At 41.6% G+C, this 25,568-nt stretch overlaps 1 protein-coding gene across 1 annotated transcript in view; it reads left to right on the top strand.

Annotated features, from left to right (window-relative positions):
• The window catches only part of LOC121001312 (dynein heavy chain 5, axonemal-like), a 304,445-nt gene that overhangs the window by 159,015 nt on the left and 119,862 nt on the right, over positions 1 to 25,568 (top strand). The window contains 6 exon segments of the mRNA XM_040432320.1: positions 14,884 to 15,071; positions 16,425 to 16,619; positions 17,651 to 17,785; positions 18,854 to 19,043; positions 22,417 to 22,634; positions 24,742 to 25,053. Of these exon segments, the coding sequence (XP_040288254.1) occupies positions 14,884 to 15,071; positions 16,425 to 16,619; positions 17,651 to 17,785; positions 18,854 to 19,043; positions 22,417 to 22,634; positions 24,742 to 25,053 (1,238 nt within the window).

The following is a 25,568-nucleotide window of genomic DNA, read 5'->3' as shown; positions in this document are numbered from 1 at the left end:
GTGGAGCTAGTCCTTCTCTGCTCATTGCCACTCCTGTTCCCTTGCGTGAACTCCTGCTTGTATTTTTAGTTGCCTGTTTGTTATGTTTGCCTATGTACCGTCGGTACCTTCTGGTACCTGTTGTCCGTTTGCTCCTGTTGTCACTGTCTAGTTCACGCTCCAGAGTGGACCCTGGCAACTCCCTGCAGCAAAGCCTAACCCTACCATCTGGGGCCCTAGTGAATACCAGGAGTTGCTTAGTCACGCCCCTCTGGAGTATTACTAGACAGTGGTGCAGTAGGGGTTTTCTCCCACTGTGCTGACGGTACATAGAGCTCATGTTTTGTCTGTGCTGCCTTCCCTGGTTTTTGTTTGTGCAATAAACTCTTGTGTGTCTGTACCTGATTTCCATTTGTTTATTGCTTGATGACGCGGAGGTCTCTCCTGGGACCTCCAACTCGTGACAGAATGAACAAGTAGGAAACCCACAGAGCACAGACAGACACGGATCCCATGGGGCAGCAGCATGGGAGAGTGAGTACAAACAAGGAGCAGGACAAGACAACACACACCAGGAGAGCTGACACAGAACTGAGGAAACCTCAGCCTTAAATACAGGTTCCATGGGTGCAGCATAGAGGCCACACCCATGGAGCAGACAGAGAGGATTAACTCCTAATAGGCACACAGGGGAGTTAACCCATAAAGAACCACAAATAACACACAGGAACGGAGCTGCAGCGAGAGCATAAACAGAAGGTCACAGCCAGAGGTAACGACTGTGACACTTGTCTTATTCCGTATCAGGAAAGGAAAAGAACGCAAACCATTCACCTTAACTGTGGCAGAAGGGGAAGAATATATGTTATGAATTTGAGTGAGCATCATCTCACCCAATCCAAAATGATGCAATGTTTCAAAAATAAAGTCCCACTTAACTCTTTAGTCGCATTATGGGAACATGGAAAGTTTTGTGATCATCGCCTTATAGATTAGGTTAATGGCTCTTGTGGTATTATCCTGTGCTTCTGTAAGTGGCATAAACCTGATCTGGTCAATATGAATCAGCTGTTGCATGTAGGTAGTCAGGTGAGGGGCCAAAACGTTGGAGAATAATTTGAGGTCTGCGTTTATGAGGGAGATGGGATGGTAATTCTGACATTGAAATAAATCTTTCAATTCTTGCCCATCTGTGAGTCTTTAAGGGCACAGTTTAGTTCAGATACAGATAAGGGGAACTCCAAGGCAATGTTGCACATACGACTGAACACAAGTTTTACGTAATGCTCTCACCAGGGTTCCCCTGGGTTTGTTACCACATTCACAAAAATGTCTATGGCATTTAGGAAGAATCGACTTAGCTTTAAAGGGAACCTGTCACCGGGATTTTGTGTATAGAGCTGAAGACATGGATACCCAGCCCCCATAGCTCTCTGTGCTTTTATTGTGTAAAAAAAAAATGATTTGATACATATGCAAATTAACATAAAAGAGTCATATCTTACTTGTGTGACCAGAGAAGAGTCATATTTTCAAGCTCTGACTCATCTCCGGTTAATTTGCATATGTATCAAATTGTTTTTTTACACAATAAAAGCGCACAGAGCTATGGGGACTGGGTATTGCGGATATGCTAGCAGCGATCTAGCAACCCATGTCCTCAGCTCTATACCCCAAATCCCGGTGACAGGTTCCCTTTAAAGAGGCAAAGAGAGTGAACCTGCTCCCGCAACTGCATCAGCTCTGCTCCCAACTGTCTGTCTAAAGTAGCCTTGTGAATCTGTTCAAGATTATATATACGTGTAATGAGTCCAGATAACAGAGCCGTCCCTTCCTTTTTAATCCGGGAGCCCGCTTTAATTAATGTACCTCTGATATAGATAGCAAGGGGATCACAATCCGGAGTGACATTATGGTACTGAGGAACTGTAGGTCTTGTAAAAGAGAGTCATTAAGCTGCTTAGAATCCAGAGAAAAGCTGTGGTACGTATGAGGAAAGCAAAAGTTGGAGAGAGAGTGGATGCTATCTGAACGGAAATGCTTCTCCTGTATGAATGCAACGTGTGCTCTCTTCTTCCACAGTAGTTTGAGAAGGGAGTACCTCTTTTCTGGGACATTCTGACCCTGAGCATTAAGTAAGACAATCAATACGTCAGACATATTGCCTTATCACTACTTTTCGTTGCTGAAAAAGAAAAAGAAAAAAAAAGGGGGCGGGGAGGATGGAGCGGAGGACTGGGAGAGTTGCCCCAATGAAGAGGTCAAAAAAACAATAGCTGATCTTGATGAGACCAGCTACAAAAAACACTGCAGAGCTTAATTTTAGAGTCTTAACACAGCAATCCAAAGTGCAAAGCTCTCTGTAATATGCAAAATAACCATGAATCCCCAGTTATGGGTCTTCAATACAGTGAAAGCCAGAAATCCCTCCAGAGAAGGAAAACCAAGAAAAGGGGTGTCCCCATTAAATAGATCACCAGATCCACGATAGAAAATGGCCCCCTATGTCAAGATCCAGCTCTGTTACATCCTTATGGATGTGACAGGGGAAAACCTAAGCCTTCCACAGACAGCGGTTTCAGGGTGCAGCAGCAAAATGGCCATAATGCAAAAACTTAGTGGGTTGAGACCTGGAGGGTGGCCCGGTGAGGTAAGGGTGTATGATTCCTCCAATTTCTGTTGTCTTCTGTGCCCTAGGCCTGGAGAAGCGGTAGTAGTCCAATCAGGCACCGGTACCAGAGTGGTATCCAAAAAGCGCAAGTATATACCACATGTAGTATAATGTGGAAAGGGTGTCCCCAGTGGTATGTGGCTCCCATTGCTTTTGCAGCCTTCAACAATGGACGGACCGCTCCCTGCGCATATAAAGAGTGAGGCGAAAGACATCCGGCAAGAAGGTGATGTTTGCACCGTTACGAGAGATGCCTTTCAACTCCCAGGCTCTGCAAAGAATGCCCTCTTTCAGCTTATAAAAATGCACCTAACTTATAAAATCTCATGGATTTGCTGGGTCCTGGGACCAGCCACTCTGTGAACGCTATCCAACTCTATATCAGAGTCCAGGGGTCAAAGATGGTCACTGCAGTATCACGCAGAGTTCCAGCCAGGGTCGACTTTCGCATTCCAAGTAACTTGAGATTATTGCGACGCTTTCTTTTTTCAATTCTGTGCATACAGTGGATATAAAAAGTCTACACACCCCTGTTAAAATGGTTTCTATGATGTAAAAAAATGAGACAAAGATAAATCATTTCAGAACTTTTACCACCTTTAATGTGACCTATAAACTGTACAACTCTTGAAAAACAAACTTAAATCTTTTAGGTAGAGGGACGAAAAAAATATAAAAATAAAATAATATGGTTGCATAAGTGTGCAAACTAATACTTTTTTGAAGCACCTTTTGATTTTATTACAGCACTTAGTTTTTTTGGGTATGAGTCTACTCATTTTGACTTGGCAAGATTTGCCCACTCTTCTTTGCAAAAACACTCAAAATCTGTCACATCTCTTGTGCACGGCCCTCTTCAGATCACCCCACAGATTTTCAATCGGATTCAGGGCAGGGCCATTCCAAAACTTTAATCTTCTTCTGGTGAAGCCATTCCTTTGTTGATTTAGATGTATGCTTTGGGTTGTTGTCATGCTGAAAGATGAAGTTCCTTCTTCATGTTCAGCTTTCTAGCAGAAGCCTGAAGGTTTTGTGCCAATATTGACTGGTATTTTGAACTGTTCATAATTCCCTCTAGCCTAACTAAGGCTCCAGTTCCAGCTGAAGAAAAACAGCCCCAAAGTATGATGCTGCCACCACCATGCTTCACTGTGGGTATGGTGTTCTTTTGATGATGTGCAGTGTTGTTTTTGCGCCAAACATATCTTTTGGAATTATGGCCAAAAAGTTTAGTTTCATCAGACCATAACACCTTTTCCACATGCTTTTGGGAGACTTCAGATGTGTTTTTGCAAAATGTAGCCTGGCTTGGATGTTTTTCTTCATAAGAAAAGGCTTTCGTCTTGCCACTCTACCCCATATCCCAGACATATGAAGAATACGGGAGATTGTTGTCACATGTACCACACAGCCAGTACTTGCCAGATATTCCTGCAGATCCTTTAATGTTGCTGTAGGCCTCTTGGTAGCCTCCCAGACCAGTTTTCTTCTCATCTTTTCATCAATTTTGGAGGGACGTCCAGTTCTTGGTAATGTCACTGTTGTTCCATATTTTCTCCACTTGATGATGACTGTCTTCACTGTGTTCCATGGTATATCTAATGCCTTGGAAATTCTTTTGTACCCTTCTCCTGACTGATACCTTTTAACAATGAGATCCCTCTGATGCTTTGGAAGCTCTTTTTGGACCATGGCTTTTGCTGTGGGATGCGAAATTTCAGGAAAGACCAACTAGAGCAGCTGAACTTTATTTAGGGTTTGTTAATCAGAGGCACTTTAAATGATAGCAGGTGTATGCTGACTCCTATTTAACATGATTTTGAATGTGATTGCTTAATTCTGCTACATCCCCAGTTATAAGAGGGTGTGCACACTTATGCAACCGCATTATTTTAGTTTTTTTTGGTTTTCTTCCCTCCACCTAAAATAATTCAGTTTGTTTTTCAATTGAGTGGTACAGTTCATAGGTCACATTAAAGGTGGAAAAAGTTCTGAAATGAGTTAATTTTGTCTCATTTTAGTACATCACAGAAACCTGACATTTTAACAGGAGTGTGTAGACTTTTTATATCCACTGTATATATGGAAAAGTCCTTCATTTGAGTAGCATGAGTGTGCAAGGTGGTGGAAAGGGAGGACAATGTAGATGTGGCTGTGGAGTGACGTTGCTCATCTATAGTGACCCTTTCAGCTAAGCCTTGAACGGACTGGTTAACAGCTTGAAAGGCCTGAGGCTGTTTCTCCTCAATACTGAAAATATGTGCTTCCAAATCTGATCTAGTCGATGGAGCTCTCATCATCTCCCACAGCTCAGAGTGCGGTCTGTGGAACAGAGAAGAAAATAAATTTCCTTGTAATCAACGGGTGGCTGAGAGGCAGTAGTTAAAATAGCTGGCATGTCCTGGCTGAGCAGTGGAGTCTCAGCCCCAGAGAGACAGGAAGGCGGTACCTGTGGTGTGGCCTGGTTAACTGCCAAGAAGCCTGGGAGTGGCGCACTGAGCAGCTGAGGCTGAGCTGGGGCTGTGATGCCAACACGGGCTCTGTGCCAAGGATTTGCCTCTAACCGACGAGGAAGATGCCGAACAAGAAGAAAGGTGAGTATTTGGGAGCATGGCACAGTGTGTCTGAGTCAGGAGGCGCATGGAGGAGAACAGGGGAACTGATCCTAGGTTGCAGCAGCAAGCCGTCATTGCTGACGAGGCCTGAGCTGTAGAATCCATCAGTCTGGAGCGGAGAAAATGGCCGATGGAGTTCTCTGGAGAGGCCACAGATTGACTTCTGGATCTCTTCCCCTTGGGCATGGCAGTTCAGAATGTGATAGTTAGGTCTCCCGCAGGATCACTGCAGATGGACTGAGAGCCCTCAGTGAAAGCACCTTTACGCCACCATACTGAAGCCACGCCCCTCATTTACTTGTCTTAAACAAAATATGTTCTGGTAAGATGTGGAAAATTTGTTAAGAGATGTATGGCTCTTAAAGGGGTTGTGCCACAACATTTATTTTATATATTCAAACCAGCACCTGGATCTGAATACTTTTGTAATTGCATGTAATTTTAAATTTTGTATAGCCACTGAGCTGTTCAGTAAAATGTATCTGTATAGCTGTCACGAGGGTGTCAAGAGCCACGTCTGACTCCGTTATACCCGGGGTCAGGAAGTCGCAGCGGGTGGCTGCGCGCTCTATGTCTAAAGATAGTGCTGTTTCTTAACCCCTTAAGGACCGGGCTCATTTTCACCTTAAGGACCAGGCTCATTTTCACCTTAAGGACCAGGCCATTTTTTGCAAATCTGACCAGTGTCACTTTAAGTGCTCATAACTTTAAAACGCTTTGACTTACCCAGGCCGTTCTGAGATTGTTTTTTCGTCACATATTGTACTTCATGACACTGCTAAAATTGGGTCAAAAAAGTTAATTTTTTTGCATAAAAAAATACAATTTTTACCGTAAATTTTGAAAAATTAGCAAATTTCAAATTTTCAGTTTCTCTACCTCTGTAATACATAGTAATACCCCCAAAAATTGTGATGACTTTACATTCCCCATATGTCTACTTCATGCTTGAATTGTTTTGGGAATGATATTTTATTTTTTGGGGATGTTATAAGGCTTAGAAGTTTAGAAGCAAATCTTGAAATTTTTCAGAAATTTACAAAAACTCAATTTTTAGCGACCAGTTCAGGTCTGAAGTCACTTTGCGAGGCTTACATAATAGAAACCACCCAAAAATGACCCCATCTAAGAAACTACAACCCCTCAAGGTATTCAAAACTGATTTTGCATACATTGTTAACCCTTTAGGTGTTGCACAAGAGTTATTGGGCAAATGGGAGGAAATTTGAGAATTTCATATTTTTTGTCAAATTTTTCATTTAACCCATTTTTTCCACTAACAAACCAAGGGTTAACAGCCAAACAAGACTGTATCTTTAGTTGCCCTGACTCTGCCGTTTACAGAAACACCCAATATTGGCCGTAAACTACTGTACGGCCACACAGCGGGGCGTAGAGTGAGAAAGGTGCACCATATGGTTTTTGGAAGGGGCTGATTTTATGGGACTGGTTTTTTGACACCATGTCCCATTTGAAGCCCCCTGATGCACCCCAAGAGGAGAAACTCCCTAAAAGGTGACCCATCTAAGAAACTACACCCCGCAAGGTATTCAAAACTGATTTTACATACGTCGTTAACCCTTTAGGTGTTGCACAAGAGTTATGGCAAATGGGGGATGAAATTTGAGAATATCATTTTTTTTGCCTAATTTTCAATTTTAACCCATTTTTCCACTAACAAAGCAAGGTTAACAGCCAAACAAGATTGTATCTTTATTGCCCTGACTCTGCCGTTTACAGAAACACCCCATATGTGGCCGTAAACTACTGTACGGGCACACAGTAGGGCGTAGAGTGAAAGGTGCGCGTTTGGTTTTTTGGAAGCCAGATTTTGCTGGGACTGGTTTTTTTGACACCATGTCCCATTTGAAGCCCCCCTGATGCACCCCTAGGAGTAGAAACTCCATAAAGTGACCCCATCTAAGAAACTACACCCCTCAAGCTATTCAAAGACTGATTTTAAAACTTTGTTAACCCTTTAGGTTTGCACAAGATTTAATGGAAAATAGAGACACAATTTCAAAGATTTCACATTTTTGGCTAGATTTTCCAGTTTAAATATTTTTTTCCAGTTACTAAGCAAGGGTTAACAGCCAAACAAAACTCAATATTTATGGCCCTAATTCTGTAGTTTACAGAAACACCCATATGTGGGTCGTAAACCGCTGTACGGGCACACGGCAGGGCGCAGAAGGATAGGAATTCCATACGGTTTTATTGGAAGGGCAGGTTTTGCTGGACTGTTTTTTTTGTACACCATGTCCCATTTGAAGCCCCCCTGATGCACCCCTAGAGTAGAAACTCCAAAAAAGTGACCCCATTTTAGAAAACTACGGGATAGGGTGGCAGTTTTGTTGGTACTAGTTTAGGGTACATATTGATTTTTGGTTGCTCTATATTACACTTTTTGTGCAGCAAGGTAACAAGAAATAGCTTTTTTTGGCACTTTTTTTTTTTTGTTATTTACAACATTCATCTGACAGGTTAGATTATGTGGGTATTTTTTATAGAGCAGGTTGTCGCGTACGCGGCGATACCTAATATGTATACATTTTTTTTTATTTATGTAAGTTTTATACAATAACTTTCATTTTAAATCCATAAAAAATTGTTTAGTGTCTCCATATTCTAAGAGCCATAGTTTTTTCAGTTTTTGGGCGATTATCTTGAGTATGGTCTCATTTTTTGCGGGATGAGATGACGGGTTTGATTGGCACTATTTTGGGGTGCATATGATTTTTTGATCGTTTGCTATTACACTTTTTGTGACGTAAGATGGGCAAAAAATGGCTTTTTTTACACTGTTTTTATTTTATTTTTTTACGGGGTCTTCTGAGGGGTAGGTCATGTGATATTTTTATAGAGCCCGGTCGATACGGACGCGGCGATACCTAATATGTATACTTTTTTTTTATTTATGTAGTTTTACAGAATGAGTTTTCATTTTTGAAAAAAAAAAAATCATGTTTTAGTGTCTCCATAGGTCTAAGAGCCATAGTTTTTTCAGCTTTTGGGCGATTATCTTGAGTAGGGTCTCATTTTTGGCGGGATAGATGACGGTTTTTGGTACTATTTTGGCGTACATGCGACTTTTTTGATCACTTTTATTACTTTTTTTGGGAAGTAAGGTGGGCAAAATTTCAATTTTCTCATAGTTTTATTTTTTTATTTTTATGGCGTTCACCGTGCGGGGAAAGTAACATGACCAGTTTTATAGATCAGGTCGTTACGGACGTCGGCGATACCTAATTTGTGTAGTTTATTATTTTTTTTTAATTTTTATTCAGTGATAAATGTTTTTTTTATCTTAACTTTTTTCACTTTTTTTACATTTTGTTGACCCAGACCCACTTGGTTCTTGAAGATCCAGTGGGTCTGGTGTCTGTATAATACAGTACAGAACAATATATATGTTCTGTACTGTATTTACTTACACTGAACAGATCTGTGCTTTTAGCACAGATCCGTTCAGACACAATGGACAGCAGGATGCCTGAGCAGGCGTCCTGTTTGCCATGGGAACCCTCCCCGTCTGCTCAGAACTTCGCAGACGGGGAAGGGTAAGCACGGGGCTGAGGGGGCTCTCTGGGGGCTCTCTCCCTCTCCATCGGGGGGCTGCAAAGGCACAGCAGCCCCCCGATGGAGAGGGAGGGAGCTCCTGACCGATGACAGTTTACTTTTTTCCAGACAGCGGTCCGTACGGACCGCGGTAGTGGAAAGGGTTAAACGCTGACATCTCACAGATGTCAGCCGTTTATACCAGGGTGGCCAGCAATGTGCTGGCACCCTGGTATACCCACAGAAGCCAACGATCGTTCATGGGGAGGCGGGCGGGGGATCGCGATCCCGCCTGCCGCACCGCCCCGCCTCCCGCAACCCCCCACCCCTGCGACACCCCCCCCGCACGCACCCTCCAGTCATAAAATCGTGCAGGGGTGCAGGGGGGGGGTGAAAAATAATGATTTTAGCCACTCTAAAGTTTCTGATCCCCGCGGTCAGGGGACCGCGCGGATCCAGAAACCTGCAAAAAGGCGCAGCAAACCGCAGGTCTGAATTGACCTGCGGTTTTGCTGCGATCGCCGATACGGGGGGGTCAAATGACCCCCCCCTGCATTGTTACGGGATGCCGGCTGAATGATTTCAGCCGAAATCCCGTTCCAATTAACCCCTGGGGGCGCCGGAATACAGATTTTAGAGTCAGGACGTACCGGTATCGTCCTCGGTCCTTAAGGACTCGGAAAATAGGGCGTACCGGTACGTCCTAGGTCCTTAAGGACTCGGGAAATAGGGCGTACCGGTACGTCCTAGGTCCTTAAGGGGTTAGATGGTAGCTTTCTGGGTTTGCCTTGCAATCCTTTTGCTCACTCAGGGATCCGTAGCTTTCTCCTTCACACTGTTTCTTGTCCACAATCCCAACCTCCTTATATTCCCATCTCCCACTTCTCTGGTTGCCAGATATAGAGCTTCCTGCCTGGACTTCTATACTGACCCACTTGAGCTGTGTAGGCTGTGATTTCCTGGTTGGTTGTTCCATACGTTACCCTCCGGATCCCTGTTGGGCTTTTGTTGTCCGCTGTTGTCGCCCACCGTGGGATTATTTGGTTTGTCTGTATTGTCTGTCCCTCTCCTTGGTGTTTCCCTTTAGTGGTTAGTGGTGTGGACTAGTGTTCCCACCACCCTATTCACTACGTAGGGCTCATCTCAGGGAAAGCCAGGGTTTAGGCACGTAATCGCGTACGGGTGAGAAACCCGTCTAGGGACGTCAGGCAGGTCAGGTGCCAGCCTCAAGGTGGAGTTAGGGGTCACCACCTTCCTCCTCGACAGGGCCTTCCATTTCCCTCCCTTTTGCGTCACATATGTATTGGCACGCCGGGTCATGACATAGCGCCACCTGCTGTTTGTTCTTTCCCTATTTATTGTCCACCTCACTGGGGTAGTCGCACTTGATCAGTTTAAATCTATGATTTTCACCAGCCATATGTTCTGTTAGAAGCTGTGCCAGTCACAGGGAATGAGATATAGGAGGAACGACAGGTACCCTGTGCTGCCAGCCTGAACTAAATCTAGCAGAACAATTGAGTAATGAATGGGGAGCTATCTGTTCCATGTGAGGTTACAGGACTGGTTCTAGATTTGTTAGAAAGAGATTGCCATGTACTACATGAGGTCTGATTTGTCATTTTTACTCAATCATGGCATAGTCCCCTTTTAATAAGTTTCACGACATCTTAACCCCTTAAGGACCGGGCTCATTTTCACCTTAAGGGACCAGGCAATTTTTGAAATCTGACCAGTGTCACTTTAAGTGCTAATAACTTTAAAACGCTTTGACTTATCCAGGCCATTCTGAGATTGTTTTTTTTCGGTCACATATTGTACTTCATGACACTGCTAAAATGAAGTTCAAAAAAATTATTTTTTTTTGCACAAAAAAAATACCTAATTTACCAAAAATTTGGAAAAATTTGCAAATTCAAAGTTTCAGTTTCTCTACTTCTGTAATACATAGTAATACCCCAAAAAATTTGTGATGACTTTACATTCCCCATATGTCTACTTCATGTGTGAATTGTTTTGGGAATGATATTTATTTTTGGGGGGGGGGGGGGATGTTATAGAGCTTAGAAGTTTAGAAGCAAATCTTGAAATTTTTCAGAAATTTACAAAAACTAAATTTTTAGGGACCAGTTCAGTCTGAAGTCGATTTGCGAGGCTTACATAATAGAAACCACCCAAAAATGACCCCATCTAAGAAACTACACCCCTCAAGGTATTCAAAACTGATTTGCATACATTATTAACCCTTTAGGTGTTGCATAAGAGTTATTGGCAAATGGGGAGGAAATTTGAGAATTTAATTTTTTTGTCTAATTTTTCATTTTAGACACCCATTTTTTCCACTAACAAAGCAAGGGTTAACAGCCAAACAAGATTGTATCTTTATTGCCCTGACTCTGCCGTTTACAGAAACACCCCATATGTGGCCGTAAACTACTGTACGGCCACACAGCGGGGCGTAGAGGGGGAAAGGTGCGCCGTATGGTTTTTGGAAGGCTGATTTTTATGGACTGGTTTTTTTGACACCATGTCCCATTTGAAGCCCCCTGATGCACCCCTAGAGGAGATACTCCCTAAAAGTGACCCCATCTAAGAAACTACACCCCTCAAGGTATTCAAAACTGATTTTACATACGTCATTAACCCTTTAGGTGTTGCACAAGAGTTATTGGCAAATGGGGATGAAATTTGAGATTTCATTTTTTTTGCCTAATTTTCCATTTTAAACCCATTTTTTCCCACTAACAAAGCAAGGGTTAACAGCCAACAAGACTGTATCCTTATTGCCCTTGACTCTGCTGTTTACAGAAACACCCCATATGTGGCCGTAAACTACTGTACGGGCACACAGTAGGGCGTCGAGTGAAAGGTGCGCCGTTTGGTTTTTGGGAAGGCTGATTTTGCTGGACTGTTTTTTTGACACCATGTCCCTTTTGAAGCCCCCTGATGCACCCCTAGAGTAGAAACTCCATAAAAGTGACCCCATCTAAGAAACTAACACCCTTCAAGGTATTCAAAACTGATTTTACAAACGTTGGTTAACCCTTTAGGTGTTGCACAAGATTTAATGGAAAATAGAGACACAATTTCAAAATTTTCAAATTTTTGGCAGATTTTCCATTTTAATATTTTTTTTCCAGTTACAAAGCAAGGGGTTAACAGCCAAACAAAACTCATTATTTATGGCCCTGATTCTGTAGTTTACAGAAACACCCCATAGTGGTCGTAAACAGCTGTACAGGCACACGCAGGGCGCAGAAGGAAAGGAATGCCATAACGGTTTTTGGAAGGCAGATTTTGCTGGACTGGTTTTTTTTGACACCATGTCCCATTTGAAGCCCCCCTGATGCACCCTAGAGTGGAAACTCCAAAAAAGTGACTCCATTTTAGAAACTACGGGATAGGGTGGCAGTTTTGTTGGTACTAGTTTAGGGTACATATGATTTTTGGTTGCTCTATATTACACTTTTTGTGCAGCAAGGTAACAAGAAATAGCTTTTTTGGCACGTTTTTTTTTTTTGTTATTTACAACATTCATCTGACAGGTTAGATCATGGGGTAATTTTATAGAGCAGGTTGTCACGGACGCGGCGATACCTAATATTATACATTTTTTTTATTTATGTAAGTTTTATACAATAACTTCATTTTTAAAACCAAAATAATGTTTTAGTGTCTCCATAGTCTAAGAGCCATAGTTTTTTCAGTTTTTGGGCGATTATCTTGAGTAGGGTCTCATTTTTTGTGGGATGAGATGACGGTTTGATTGGCACTATTTTGGGGTGCAATATGACTTTTTGATCGCTTGCTATTACACTGTTTTTATTTTATTTTTTTACGGTGGTCATCTGAGGGTTAGGTCATGTGAGATTTTTATAGAGCCGGTCGATACGGACGCGACGATACCTAATATGGTATACTTTTTTTTTATTTATGTAAGTTTTACACATAATTTCATTTTTGAAACAAAAAAAAATCATGTTTTAGTGTTTCCATAGTCTAAGAGCCATAGTTTTTTTCAGCTTTTGGGCGATTATCTTGAGTAGGGTCTCATTTTTTGCGGGATGAGATACGGTTTGATTGGTACTATTTTGGCATACATGCGACTTTTTTGATCACTTTTATTACCTTTTTTGGGAAGTAAGGTGGGCAAAATTTCAATTTTCTCATAGTTTTTAGTTTTTTTATTTTATGGCGTTCACACGTGCGGAAAAGTAACATGACCATTTTATAGATCAGGTCGTTACGGACGCGGCGATACCTAATATGTGTAGTTTATTTTATTTTTTAATTTTTATTCAGTGATAAATGTTTTTTTTTTATCTTAACTTTTTTCACTTTTTTTTTTACAATTTTTTTTGACCCAGACCCGCTTGGGTTCTTGAAGATCCAGTGGGTCTGATGTCTGTATAATACAGTACAGTACAATATATATTGTTCTGTACTGTATTTTACTTACACTGAACAGATCTATGCTTTCAGCATAGATCTGTTCAGCACCATGGACAGCAGGGACGCCTGAGCAGGCGTCCTGTTGCCATGGGAACCCTCCCCGTCTGCTCAGAACTTCGCAGACGGGGAAGGGTAAGCACGGGCTGAGGGGGGCTCTCTGGGGGCTCTCTCCCTCTCCATCGGGGGCTGCAAAGGCACAGCAGCCCCCCGATGGAGAGGGAGGGAGCTCCCTGACCGATGACAGTTAACTTTTTCCATACAGCGGTCCGTACGGACCGCGGTATGGAAAGGGTTAAACGGCTGACATCTGCACAGATGTCAGCCGTTTATACCAGGGTGCCAGCAATGTGCTGGCACCCTGGTATAACCTCTAGAAGCCAACGATCATTCATAGGGAGGCGGGCGGGGGATCGCGATCCCGCCTGCCGCACCGCCCCTCCCCGCAACGCCCCCACCGCCTGCGACACCCCCCCCCCGCACCACCCGCCGGCATCAAACTCATGCAGGGGTGCAGGGGGGGGGGGTGAAAAATATAGATTTAGCCACTCTAAAGTTTCTGATCCCCGCGGTCAGGGACCGCGGGCATCAGAAACTGCAAAAAGCGCAGCAAACCGCAGGTCTGAATTGACCTGCGGTTTGCTGTGATCGCCGACACGGGGGGGTCACATCACCCCCCCCCTGGCGTTGTCACAGGATGCTGGCTGAAGGATTTCAGCCGAAATCCCGTTCCGTTTAACCCCTCGGGCGCCGGAATCCCGATTTAAAAGTTAGGACGTACCGGTACGTCCTTGGTCCTAAAGGACTCGGGAAATAGGGCGTACCGGTACGTCCTATGTCCTTAAGGGGTTAACTGTCCATGCACCAGAAATTGAAATGCGTACTTTCTATGACCATATTTCTGCTATATTTTGTGCCAATTTCTGGCTCAAATTACTGAAATTCTGTTGGTTTACAAGAGGCCCTGTGAACCAACAGTTCTAAGAGCAGATTATAACAGCAAAAAGTCCCAAGTTGAGTAAATGAAGCATGCTCCATTAATTTGTGACTTTTCAGCTCCAAAGTTGTAAAGCAATAATAAATTCCCCCCATAGTATATTACCTTGTTATACACTCAATAAACTTCATCCCAGAACTTCCGCTTCATATGGGGACCCTTTATAGGGTGGAGCCATATTTTCTTTACTGTATTTCAGATTTGATCCTCTTGTTAGCACCTGTTAAGGTGATACTGCCTAGCAACTAATCTAATTCCATAGGTATTAGGCAAGTTATAAAGAACCAAGCTCAGAGCAGAGAAAGGGGCAACATGTCTTGGTTATTCTGAAATGATGCTCTTATTAGAAAATGAAATGTAGATAAAGAGCTTATTTAAGAAGGGTAATCACTGAAAGCATGTCTCGACAAACCTTTAAATGAAAATCCACTGCTGGCTATACAGTTTTAATGCTCTACAAAATAAAAAAATAAAAATAATTTGTGGTGCCAAGTGTTCATATTGCAGATATTGAGATATTGCTGAGTGCTTGTGATATCATCAGTTTCCTCTAATTTTGTTCATAGTACATTCTTCTTCTAATGTAAACTCTTCATGATTTGTGTTTGGCACAGGCTTGGCACAGTCTGGAGCATGGGGATGTTTTGATGAATTCAACCGCATTGAGCTTCCTGTGTTGTCAGTGGCTGCACAGCAAATTTACATAGTTTTACAGTGCAAGAAGAACAAGAAAAGCCAATTCATATTTACAGATGGGGATGTGGTGGACATGGATCGAGAATTTGGTATATTTTTAACTATGGTAAGTTCATCTTCAGACAACAGAAGGGTGTACTGGTTCTCTAACAAGGTGACCACCACGTTTCACTAGAGCCTATGCACAGAAATGAAGATAACTTTTTGATGTGCTTAGGAACATCTGGAAGTGATTCTGCTTAGATAATGGGGAAGATTTATCAAGACAGGTGCTATCTGTGGTGGTCTTGATATCCCCTGCACTGCTGGAAGATGCACCACGTTTATCGTCATAAATTAGGCACATCCTCCAGCAGTCCATGCGCCTAAACAGAAGTTTACGACAGCAAGAGCTGTCCTAAATATCTGGCTTCAATTGCATAAGAAAACTGGCATAAATGAAGATAAATTTGTCTCTGCTATTGACCATGCCTCTTTTCCTCAATTGCCACTCCCCTTTTGGAAAAGTGGCGAAGGCTGCGTAAAAAGAGGCACTTGTGACTTTTTTAATAAAAAATTGCGTTTAAGAAGTCACAAACACACAGCTTGCGACTTTTTAGAGCCACTTTTTAGGCACAAAATCTCCCCCAATATGCCTGTTAGTTGTAACTTTGAGGATGGTAATGTATACTACTTACACAGATGAATTGGCCTTTGACATCCTCATACCTTTAGCATCATGTGAATAGAAATGTATGCAGGAGAAAACCTAGAAGATATTGTTAGCCCACCTCCATAGGTTCCAAGTTTGTATTATACCATATCATATCATGTATCATAGGTTCATATTTTGAAGCAGGAAACAAGAGGGAGAAGAGCTAAGGTCTGGCTCAATTATTCTGTCACTTTCAGGTGCCAGTTGACTTCCTACCAAGAGTGCCAGCAGGAAGAATATACATTTTACATTATGTGACCAAACTGAATTTTTAATGTTCCTTTCATTTTGTGCATAGAGTACAGGTAAAACTCAAAAAATTAGAATATCTTGCAAAAGTCCATTTAGTTCAGTAATGCAAATTAAAAGGAATGGTATTAATGCAGCTTAAAATTAGAATTTTGTGAAAAGATTAAATATTCTAGGCTCAAAGTGTCACACTCTAGTCAGCTAATTAATCCATATCCCCTGAGCAAAGGGTACCTCAAAATTGTGACTTTGGGGTTTCATAAGCTGTAAGCCATAATCATCCAAATTATAACAAATAAAGGCTTGAAATATCTCGCTTTGCATGTAATGAGTGTATCTCCTATATTAGTTTCACCTTTAAGTTGGATTACTGAAATACATTAACTTTGCACAATATTCTAATTTTTCGAGTTTCACCTGTAATATTATAATAATCTGTAGTACTTATACAACATTATAATACTATTTTTACAATTTTCCCTGCTTATATAACATGGCCTTTAATACTTCTCATAGAATCCTGGCTATGCAGGACGTCAAGAGCTCCCTGAAAATCTGAAAGTCCAGTTCCGTACAGTTGCCATGATGGTACCTGATCGTGCCATTATTATGAGGGTAAAACTTGCCAGTGCTGGCTTTCGAGACAACCAAATCCTCAGCCGTAAATTCTACACTCTGTACAAGTTGTGTGAGGAACAGTTATCAAAGCAGGTGGGTTGATGAGTGTTGGGAACATGGTAAGCTCTTTGAGGCCTTCTTGATCTACAGTACCTATTTGTCTTCAGAAAGTTATAAATCACCTTCTCTACTACCATACCTGTCTCTTAAAGGGAATCTGTCACCAATTTTATGGTGTCCTAACAAAGGGCAACATAAACTAATGACAGATCCCCTTTGAAAAATACTGGGTCACTGTCTTTAATTGATTCATTTTAATATTTTGTATTGAACAGCTCCAGCGCATGCCGATGAGTCCTGAATATTCAGGAGCTCCTGATTTTCTCCACCCCCTGCTGCTGATTCGTTTGGAAGATGAAAACTGTCAATTGGTGGCAGGGGGCAGAGAAAGCTAGAAGCTCATGAATATCAGGACTCCTTGGCATGCGCTGGAGCTGTTAGAACCTAGCAGCATAAAACTTGGGACAGATTCTCTTTAAATGATCAAACAGCGAAGATATTGTGCTTAAAGAGAACCTGTCACCACTCCTGACATGCCTGTTTTATTAGCTACTTGCATTCCCTGTGTAATAACAATTCTGGAGCATCTATTCCTATGTCTCTATGTTGTGCCATTCCTTTATTATTTCAACTAGAAGTTATAACTCAATTGCTAGCAGTCTGCAGTGAGTGTGCAGAGGGGTGTTAACCAGTTGGGGGTTTGTACCTACACAGTCTGACACCAGCAGCACTGATTGGATAGAGTCAGACGCTGCAGGGACACACCTCCAGCTGGTAACATGCCTCTATTCCCTTACTGCAGACTGCTAGAAATTCATTCATAACTTCTAGTAGAAATAACACAGGAATGGTAAGAACATAGAGCCATAAGAATAGATGCTCTTGAATTGTTATTACATGGGGAATGATTAACACAGGTATGTCAGTAGAGGTGACAGGTCCTCTTTAAAGATACACAAATTAACCAATAATTAAAAATGCTGAGGTGCAAATCATATACAGTACATAGATATATTCTTCGATTTTATGTACCGTATATACTGTACATATTCCCTTTCCATTAGGTTCATTATGACTTCGGGTTGAGGAATATTCTCTCTGTCCTTCGTACTCTGGGAGCAGTGAAAAGATCCAACCCTGATGAGCCAGAGAAGACTGTTGTAATGAGAGTTCTACGTGACATGAACCTGTCAAAGTTGGTATGTTTCCTTGGGTTAGCTTATAGGTGCTTATACAAATCGCATTCCATCCATTTGACATGGTGTTGACATAGCTGGTGTTAGATTTACAGAGAAACTGGATTTCATCTGACAATATATTATCTTATTCCTATATTATTATGTTCTTCCTACCCTTTCTGACATCTTATGACTAGAGACAAATATAGTATAAAATATATTATTGAAATATATTCTTTAAAATATCACTGTATACTTATGAGACGTTGTCTTTGCTACAAGTTCTAATTTGAAGACTAATGAATAATGGTAAAGAATGCTAATGAATTTGAGCCTAAGATTGGGGTTTTTCTTTCTGATATCGTTCAAGGGGTTTTCCTAGACTTTCATACTGATGACCTATGCTCAACATAGGTCATCAGTATCTGATTGTGGGTGTCCGACACCTGGGACCCCGCCAATCATCTTTTTTGTGAAGGTAGTGGTGCTTGCAGTAGCGCCACAGCCTTCTCTCAGCTTTTCCTAGGCCAGTGACTTGTTCATCGGTCACGTGGCCTAGGTGCAGCTCAGCCCCATAGAAGTGAAGTGAGCGCGATACCAAGCACAGCCACTGTACAATGTACAGTTCTATGCTTTGTAAGCACCGAGAAGGCCGCAGTGCTCACAGGAGCGCAGGTGCCTTCTCAAACAGCAAATCATTGGCGGTTCCCACCGATCAGATACTGATGACCTATCCTGAGGCTAGGTCATCAGTATTAAAGTCTTGGAAAACCCTTTTAAAATTAACATTGTGCTCTAGTGCTAACACAAGACCACCTCCTTTTTAATGAATGATTATATTAGTTTGGCTAGCGGTGGAGTGGCCTGGTGAGGGATGTGAAAAAAGGAAAGGTGAGATTGCAGACATAAGGCTTAGCGTCATGGGCCACTGTAATTTTGTTATTTTTTTCTTTTCAATATGGTTCTGGATGAATAATAAAAAGCTCTTACAAATAGCTTTACTGTGTAATAATAAAAACAGTCCTTGATACTTCATCTTATTTCTTTTGCTACATATTAAATAGACCAATATTATTGACTAACTCATAGGTGGATGAAGATGAACCTTTGTTTATGAGCCTGATTAATGACTTGTTCCCTGGTATAACTCTGGATAAAGCTGGTTATCCAGAGCTGGAAGCTGCCATTCAGAAGCAGACAGAAGAAGCCGGGCTTATCCATCATCCTCCTTGGATTCTGAAACTTATCCAGCTGTATGAGACACAGCGAGTCAGGCATGGTAAGAATGCTAATTGCACTGTGACTATAGCAGAATAACTGAGACAGGTTTCTACTTTACATTGGAATGGACATTATTTTTTCATATTTTTTACATCTTTTTTGTTTGGGATTGTTTGGCCAATTACATTTATTGTGAACAAGTTCATAATGGTGTAAAATAATAAAAAAAAGCCATACATATCTTATTGATCCTCCACCACCCCCGTTCTGTTGCTTCCATGTCCCCTGCCGGTTTCTGCTTTCTGGTTCCACTCAACACACCGGAAATGACCGCTCCATCAGTTACTGGCTGCAGTGGCGACCTACCTCAGCCTGTGATTGGCTGAGCAGTTACATTTGTGTGTTGAGAGTAACCAGGAAACATTGGTCAGGCAATCAGAAATCGTTGGAACAGGAGTTGCAGATGAGCAGTGAGTATGACTTTTTTTTATTATGTCATGCTATTTGGAGCCTGACAACCCCTTTAACATTTGGTTAGTCTCATGATGTCAAAAAGATCTAAAAAGATTTTTTCCAGCTGTATTTGACTTCTTTGATTTAGATGTAATCCTATTATTGACTAAAGCAAAAACGACACCAACTCTGCACTGTGTGATCCAGGCCATAGGCTCACATAGTCTTTTAGTCCTCAGGTGGTGGCTCAGTGATGCTCTCTTAGATGAAGAGATAGCATGGATGTTATTTGGAGACCACACATGAAAGTTTCAGTCCAACTGTTAAGTGTTATATACAGTACAGACCAAAAGTTTGGACACACCTTCTCATTCAAAGAGTTTTCTTTATTTTCATGACTATGAAGGCATCAAAACTATGAATTAACACATGTGGAATTATATACATAACAAACAAGTGTGAAACAACTGAAAATATGTCATATTCTAGGTTCTTCAAAGTAGCCACCTTTTGCTTTGATTACTGCTTTGCACACTCTTGGCATTCTCTTGATGAGCCTCAAGAGGTAGTCCCCTGAAATGGTCTTCCAACAGTCTTGAAGGAGTGTATCCACCTGACTTCTCCTCAACACAACTGATGGTCCCAACCCCATTTATAAGGCAAGAAATCCCACTTATTAAACCTGACAGGGCACACCTGTGAAGTGAAAACTATTTCAGGGGACTACCCCTTGAAGCTCATCAAGAGAATGCCAAGAGTGTGCAAAGCAGTAATCAAAGCAAAAGGTGGCTACTTTGAAGAACCTAGAATATGGCATACTTTCAGTTGTTTCACACTTGTTTGTTATGAATTTAATTCCACATGTGTTAATTCATAGTTTTGATGCCTTCAGTGTGAATCTACAATTTTCATAGTCATGAAAATAAAGAAAACTCTTTGAATGAGAAGGTGTGTCCAAACTTTTGGTCTGTACTGTACGTATTAAGTACATGTATGTAAGGTTAGGGTTATGTAAATCTGTTTTTGTTTTCTACAAACTATGACAAAATAGTGGAACAAATCTGTCTTGTGATTTTAGGTTATAAGAGAAGTGCAATCTGTAATTTAATATTTTCTTTGTAATCAAAGCAAAAAACATCCATAAATTGGAAGATATAGACATCATTTCCCAGGAAAGGAAATTATGATTCAGTTATTTTCTGAGGTTGATTCATCAAATGCAGCTGCAGCTTTTTAGAAGCTGTGATGAATCAGCTCCACAGAAGAAGTACTTCAGCCTGCAGTGATATTATCTCAGGTACAATTGTATTGTCAGAGAAGAGAACGTGGCACAGTAATGTACCTCTGCTGAGCTGCTTTTATAGGACACTGCTACTGAACGCAAATCATAAGACAATATTCTTATACTCAGCTGTTTTACCTGAGAACAAGTTGTTTGTGGTCATAAAATGCACAAGGAATTCCGTTTTTTTAATCCATCATAGGAGCAGAAATACAGCATTCAAGCTTCAATGGATCTGTCACATGATGGACATCAACAGAGCCCAATAGACCTTGTGAGCTTATGATGGTGTCTGTCAGGTCCAGCATGGTGTTCAGAAATAATAGAGCTGCGTTTTTAACTATTTTTCCCACAAATATAATAAAATTTGTGATAGAGGCTCCTAACAGAGCCTCAGAGTTACATTGGGGCAGATAAACTAATCCTGCCTAATGTTTAGACCGTGTAAAAAAGGGAATGTGAGTGAAGAAAATGCCACAAAAAACACAGTATTTGTAGTATATTTCATAATTGACCTACAGCTTACATTTGGTCACCTCTGGTAATAGCTGAGGTGTGAATGAAGCCTTATATTTACTGACGTCTAGCTGAGATCTTACCAAAGATGATCAAAAGTTAGAAGGTACCTTTGTAGCATGGCTACAGCAATCAAGGGTGCACAGGTAATGGTAGCATCTGTGTCTTGGTGACATCTGGTGACAGTTGGTTCCTTATTCCAGAAGTTATGGCTTCCCTCTTTATTGTAAAATGAATAGGCTTTATTTACATAAGACTGGCCCTTAAAACGGGAATCTCAAATTTATCTTATCTTCTTACCTGTCACAGAGACTTATTTTAGCACCAAACTGAAAGCTAGTTGGCCATCGGCGATCCTTTCTCTCATACATTTTGCTGTCTTTTGAACATCTAAAGACTGATCATAGCTGTTATGTGTACTTCTTCTTCCCCGCTGATTGTAGCTTTTCTCCGCCATATGGCAGCTCTCATAAATGAGATAACGTTATAGCCTGTTTTTTTGTTTGTCTTTCTGAAAAGAGCAAAGTATTGCAGAAAATAATCTTGCAAATATGGTAATCGTGTCTGGAGGTATGGATGCAGATTTTTGCTTAGATCATTGGGACCTTGAAACGTTGTTTACGTAATATGCGCTCATTCCGTACAATGTCTCCAAAATGCTGCATCTTCCTGTCTGATGTTGATTTGGATGAATGGCAGATGAATGAAAGGAGCTACAAATTGGTCAGCAGTTTAAAGACAAGCCCCCTGATTACAGCAGTGGTGATTATGGTGAAGTTAGCATTCTGTACACAATGCTGTAATAAACCTGTACCAGGAGTAAATCGAGTTTGACATATTACAAGAATACATTATTTGCTATTTTAAAGTTCTGTGTGAGAGGATAATTGGTTTGGATGTTCATGAATGCTTTTCAAGCAAATTGCGTTCTAGCAGAAAATGCCGCATTTTGTGAAACAATCTCTTTTGACTTAATCATTTAGAAATTTCTTTAATACATTACAGCGCTATTGATTTTTTAGCCAGAAAGGAGTTTGATACTTTGGTTGATTGTTAACATAAATTTGTTTCACCAGCTAATTTTCTAGATTCTATTAGTTTATGTATAAAAGCTCTGATGTAATCATTTGGATATAATGAACAATCTCGATTTCTGCCTAAACTGTGCATTGTTTTTAAGGAATGATGACTTTGGGACCTAGTGGCGCAGGCAAAACCAAGTGCATTAATGTCCTAATGAAAGCAATGACTGACTGTGGAGCTCCTCACAAGGAAATGAGAATGAACCCTAAGGCTATCACAGCCTCTCAGATGTTTGGCACACTTGATGTGGCCACAAATGATTGGACAGATGGTATATTTTCAACTTTGTGGAGAAAAACATTAAAAGCAAAGAAGGTGAGCTCAGCAAGAGAAGCTGACATTGACATATTTGATACTTGCACAAAACAGTGAATAGAAGATAACAATGTAAGGCTATGTTCACATAGCTCCTTTTTACTTCCATTGTTCAGAACAGTGAAAATAACGGAATTGTTGTTTCTGTGAAATGACAGAAATGAAAGGTCCCTGACAGGCCTCGGTGACTATAATGGAGCCTGTTGGCTTTCTGTCAGGTAGCCTGTCATTTTATCACACAGAATAGCGCTGCATGCTGCAATAAGCTGATTTTATTATGGTCATTGAATGACTACCAGTACAACAGAATATATAAAAATGTGTAAGAAATGAGATGAGACTTACAGTTACAGTTACAATGAAGTATTATGCACAGATCTACACCCATCTCTATCGTTGACGAGCAGAAGACTACTTGGCATCTCTTCGTGGTCTTAACTGAGGCTAATTACACAAGCGTTGTCATGCATATTTACGCTATATACCCCCAGTGCAAGCCTTTAGGCTTCTATCACACTGTCAGCAGGAGTTTCTGCAGAGAACAGCCTGCCGGGGCTCTCTGGAATTGCTGGACAGTACCAGAATGCCCTACCACTGGGATCCCCACTAATCACGAGAACAGGGGCCCCGTATCCCCTGCAGCCCCACTGAAATGAACGGAGCGGTCAGTCAGGCAGGCGTGCAGCTGCTCCATTCATCCTTATGGAAATTCCAGAGGTAGCCAGGTACAGCACTCCGCTATCTCCAGAATTCCCATAGAAATGAATGGAGTGGCCATGCGCATGTGTTACTGGCCGCTCCGTTCATTTCAGAGGGGCTGCAGGGGATCTGGGGCCCCCGTTCTCGCATCAGTGGGGGTCCCAGTGGTAGGACCCCACTGATCTGATAGTTATCCCCTATCCTCTGGATATTGGATAACTTCTAAAACTCGTAATACCCCCTTTAACTTTGTCTACATGATAACTGCCATTTGCAGAGGTGAGATAAGCACTTTAAGGCTCTATTCACACGTCCGTGATGTGTTGCGGACCCGCAAATTGCGGGTCCGCAACACACCAGCCCGTCACCCCCATTGAAATGCCTATTCTTGTCCGCAAGCTGCGGACAAGAATAGGACATGCTCTATCTTTTTGCGGAGCTGCGTACCCAAAATCGGGGGCGCGCTCCGCAATTGCGGCTGCAGACAGCACACTGTGTGCTGTCCGCATCCATTCCGTCCCCATAGAGAATGAATGGGTCCGCACACTTTCCGCAAAATTGCGGAAAGGATGCGGACCCATTTTGCGGACGTGTGAATGGAGCCTAAGAGAGACCATTCAATGATAACCAGTCTTTGCAGAGTAGAAAGACATGGGCCATCAGAACAGTCCAGGAGTCAGCTACTACTACCACTCCTAGCTGTCTGTTAACAGAGTTTAACCCCTTCATATTACATCAAAAAGACCCTTTCCTTTTGACCAACAAACACAGCCTATTACACATGCTGTGCTATTTTTTTTCAATCATTTTATTAAAATCTGTGACAGATGTGAACACAGCCTGAAAGATAATAATATAAAATGTCATATGAAAGTATCAATCTGTGTATAATGGAAAAGGGAACAGAGAGTAGACCCCTCAGTGGATACATTATCTTCACAGGGTTAAAGAAATCTTCCTGTTCCCAACTGTTTGTAGGGGATTTCTTTGGAACAGCCATACTACATAGGTGGTTCTGATCCATAAATAGTGCCATATGATGCATACATTTGTGAGTTGGTGCAAAATGTGGCAAATTTATCAATATGGTACATATTGTACTATATTGTGCTCATTGTGCAACTTGCCGTACGGCGTTTCTTTCTTAAAACCACCTAACAGCTGGCATACATATACTGTAAACTATTATGCAACTCTTTAATAAATGTGGCACATTTTACTACTCCTCTTGGCCACACATCTTTTTCTAGACATTTTTCAGAAAAGGTGGATGTAAAATGCCTGCAGTGTCTAATCTGGAATTAGTTTGGCACACACAATGTACTTGTAAATTGTGGTACATTTTGCGTAGTAAATCATCCCCATTGTTTGTAAATGAGTCTCTAATGTATATATATTTTTTTTTCAGGGAGAACATATATGGATTGTTTTGGATGGTCCTGTCGATGCTATATGGATTGAGAATTTAAATTCTGTTTTGGATGATAATAAAACTCTCACTTTAGCTAATGGGGACCGTATCCCAATGGCACCCAATTGTAAAATTGTGTTTGAGCCTCACAACATTGACAATGCCTCTCCAGCCACTGTATCTCGTAATGGAATGGTGTTCATGAGTTCTTCTGTATTAGACTGGAGGCCTGTATTGAAAGCTTGGTTGAAAACCCTACCTGCTACTCAGCATGAAGTTCTTTGGAACTGCTTTGACAGTGTCTTCCAGGTATTTTATACCTTGCTATAACTTTTCTTCCCTCCAATGTGTATTAGGTAATTTTCTAGTTAGGTTTAAAAGGGGTTTCCCGGATTTTTATACTGATTATGTATTCTCGGGTCCAACACCCGGGCCCCCGCCAATCAGCTGTTTGAGAAGGCACCGCCACTCCGGTGTATGCCGTTGCCTTCTCACAACTTAGCAAGCAGAGCGCCGTACACTGTATCGTGGCTGTGCTTGGTATCGCAAAATGAATGGGGCTGATCTGCTCCTAGGAAAGTGACAAATGAACATGTCATCACTTGGGCTAGGAAAGGTATAGAGAAGGTGTGAGCATAGAGAAGGTGTGAGCGCTGCTTCCTTCTCAAACAGATGAGGGGTCCCAGGTGTTGGACCGTCACCAATCAGATTTTGATAACCTATCCTGAGAATAGGTCATCAGTATAAAAATCTCAGAAAACGCTTTTAACCATGCTTGTTTGCATCACCGACAGACTGGAGAAACTCTTACCACGAAAACTGAA

This window comes from Bufo bufo, chromosome 5, assembly GCF_905171765.1.
Source record: "Bufo bufo chromosome 5, aBufBuf1.1, whole genome shotgun sequence".
Lineage (NCBI taxonomy): Eukaryota > Metazoa > Chordata > Amphibia > Anura > Bufonidae > Bufo > Bufo bufo.
Note: the sequence above shows the minus strand (reverse complement) of the source record. Positions and strands in the feature narration are given on the sequence as shown.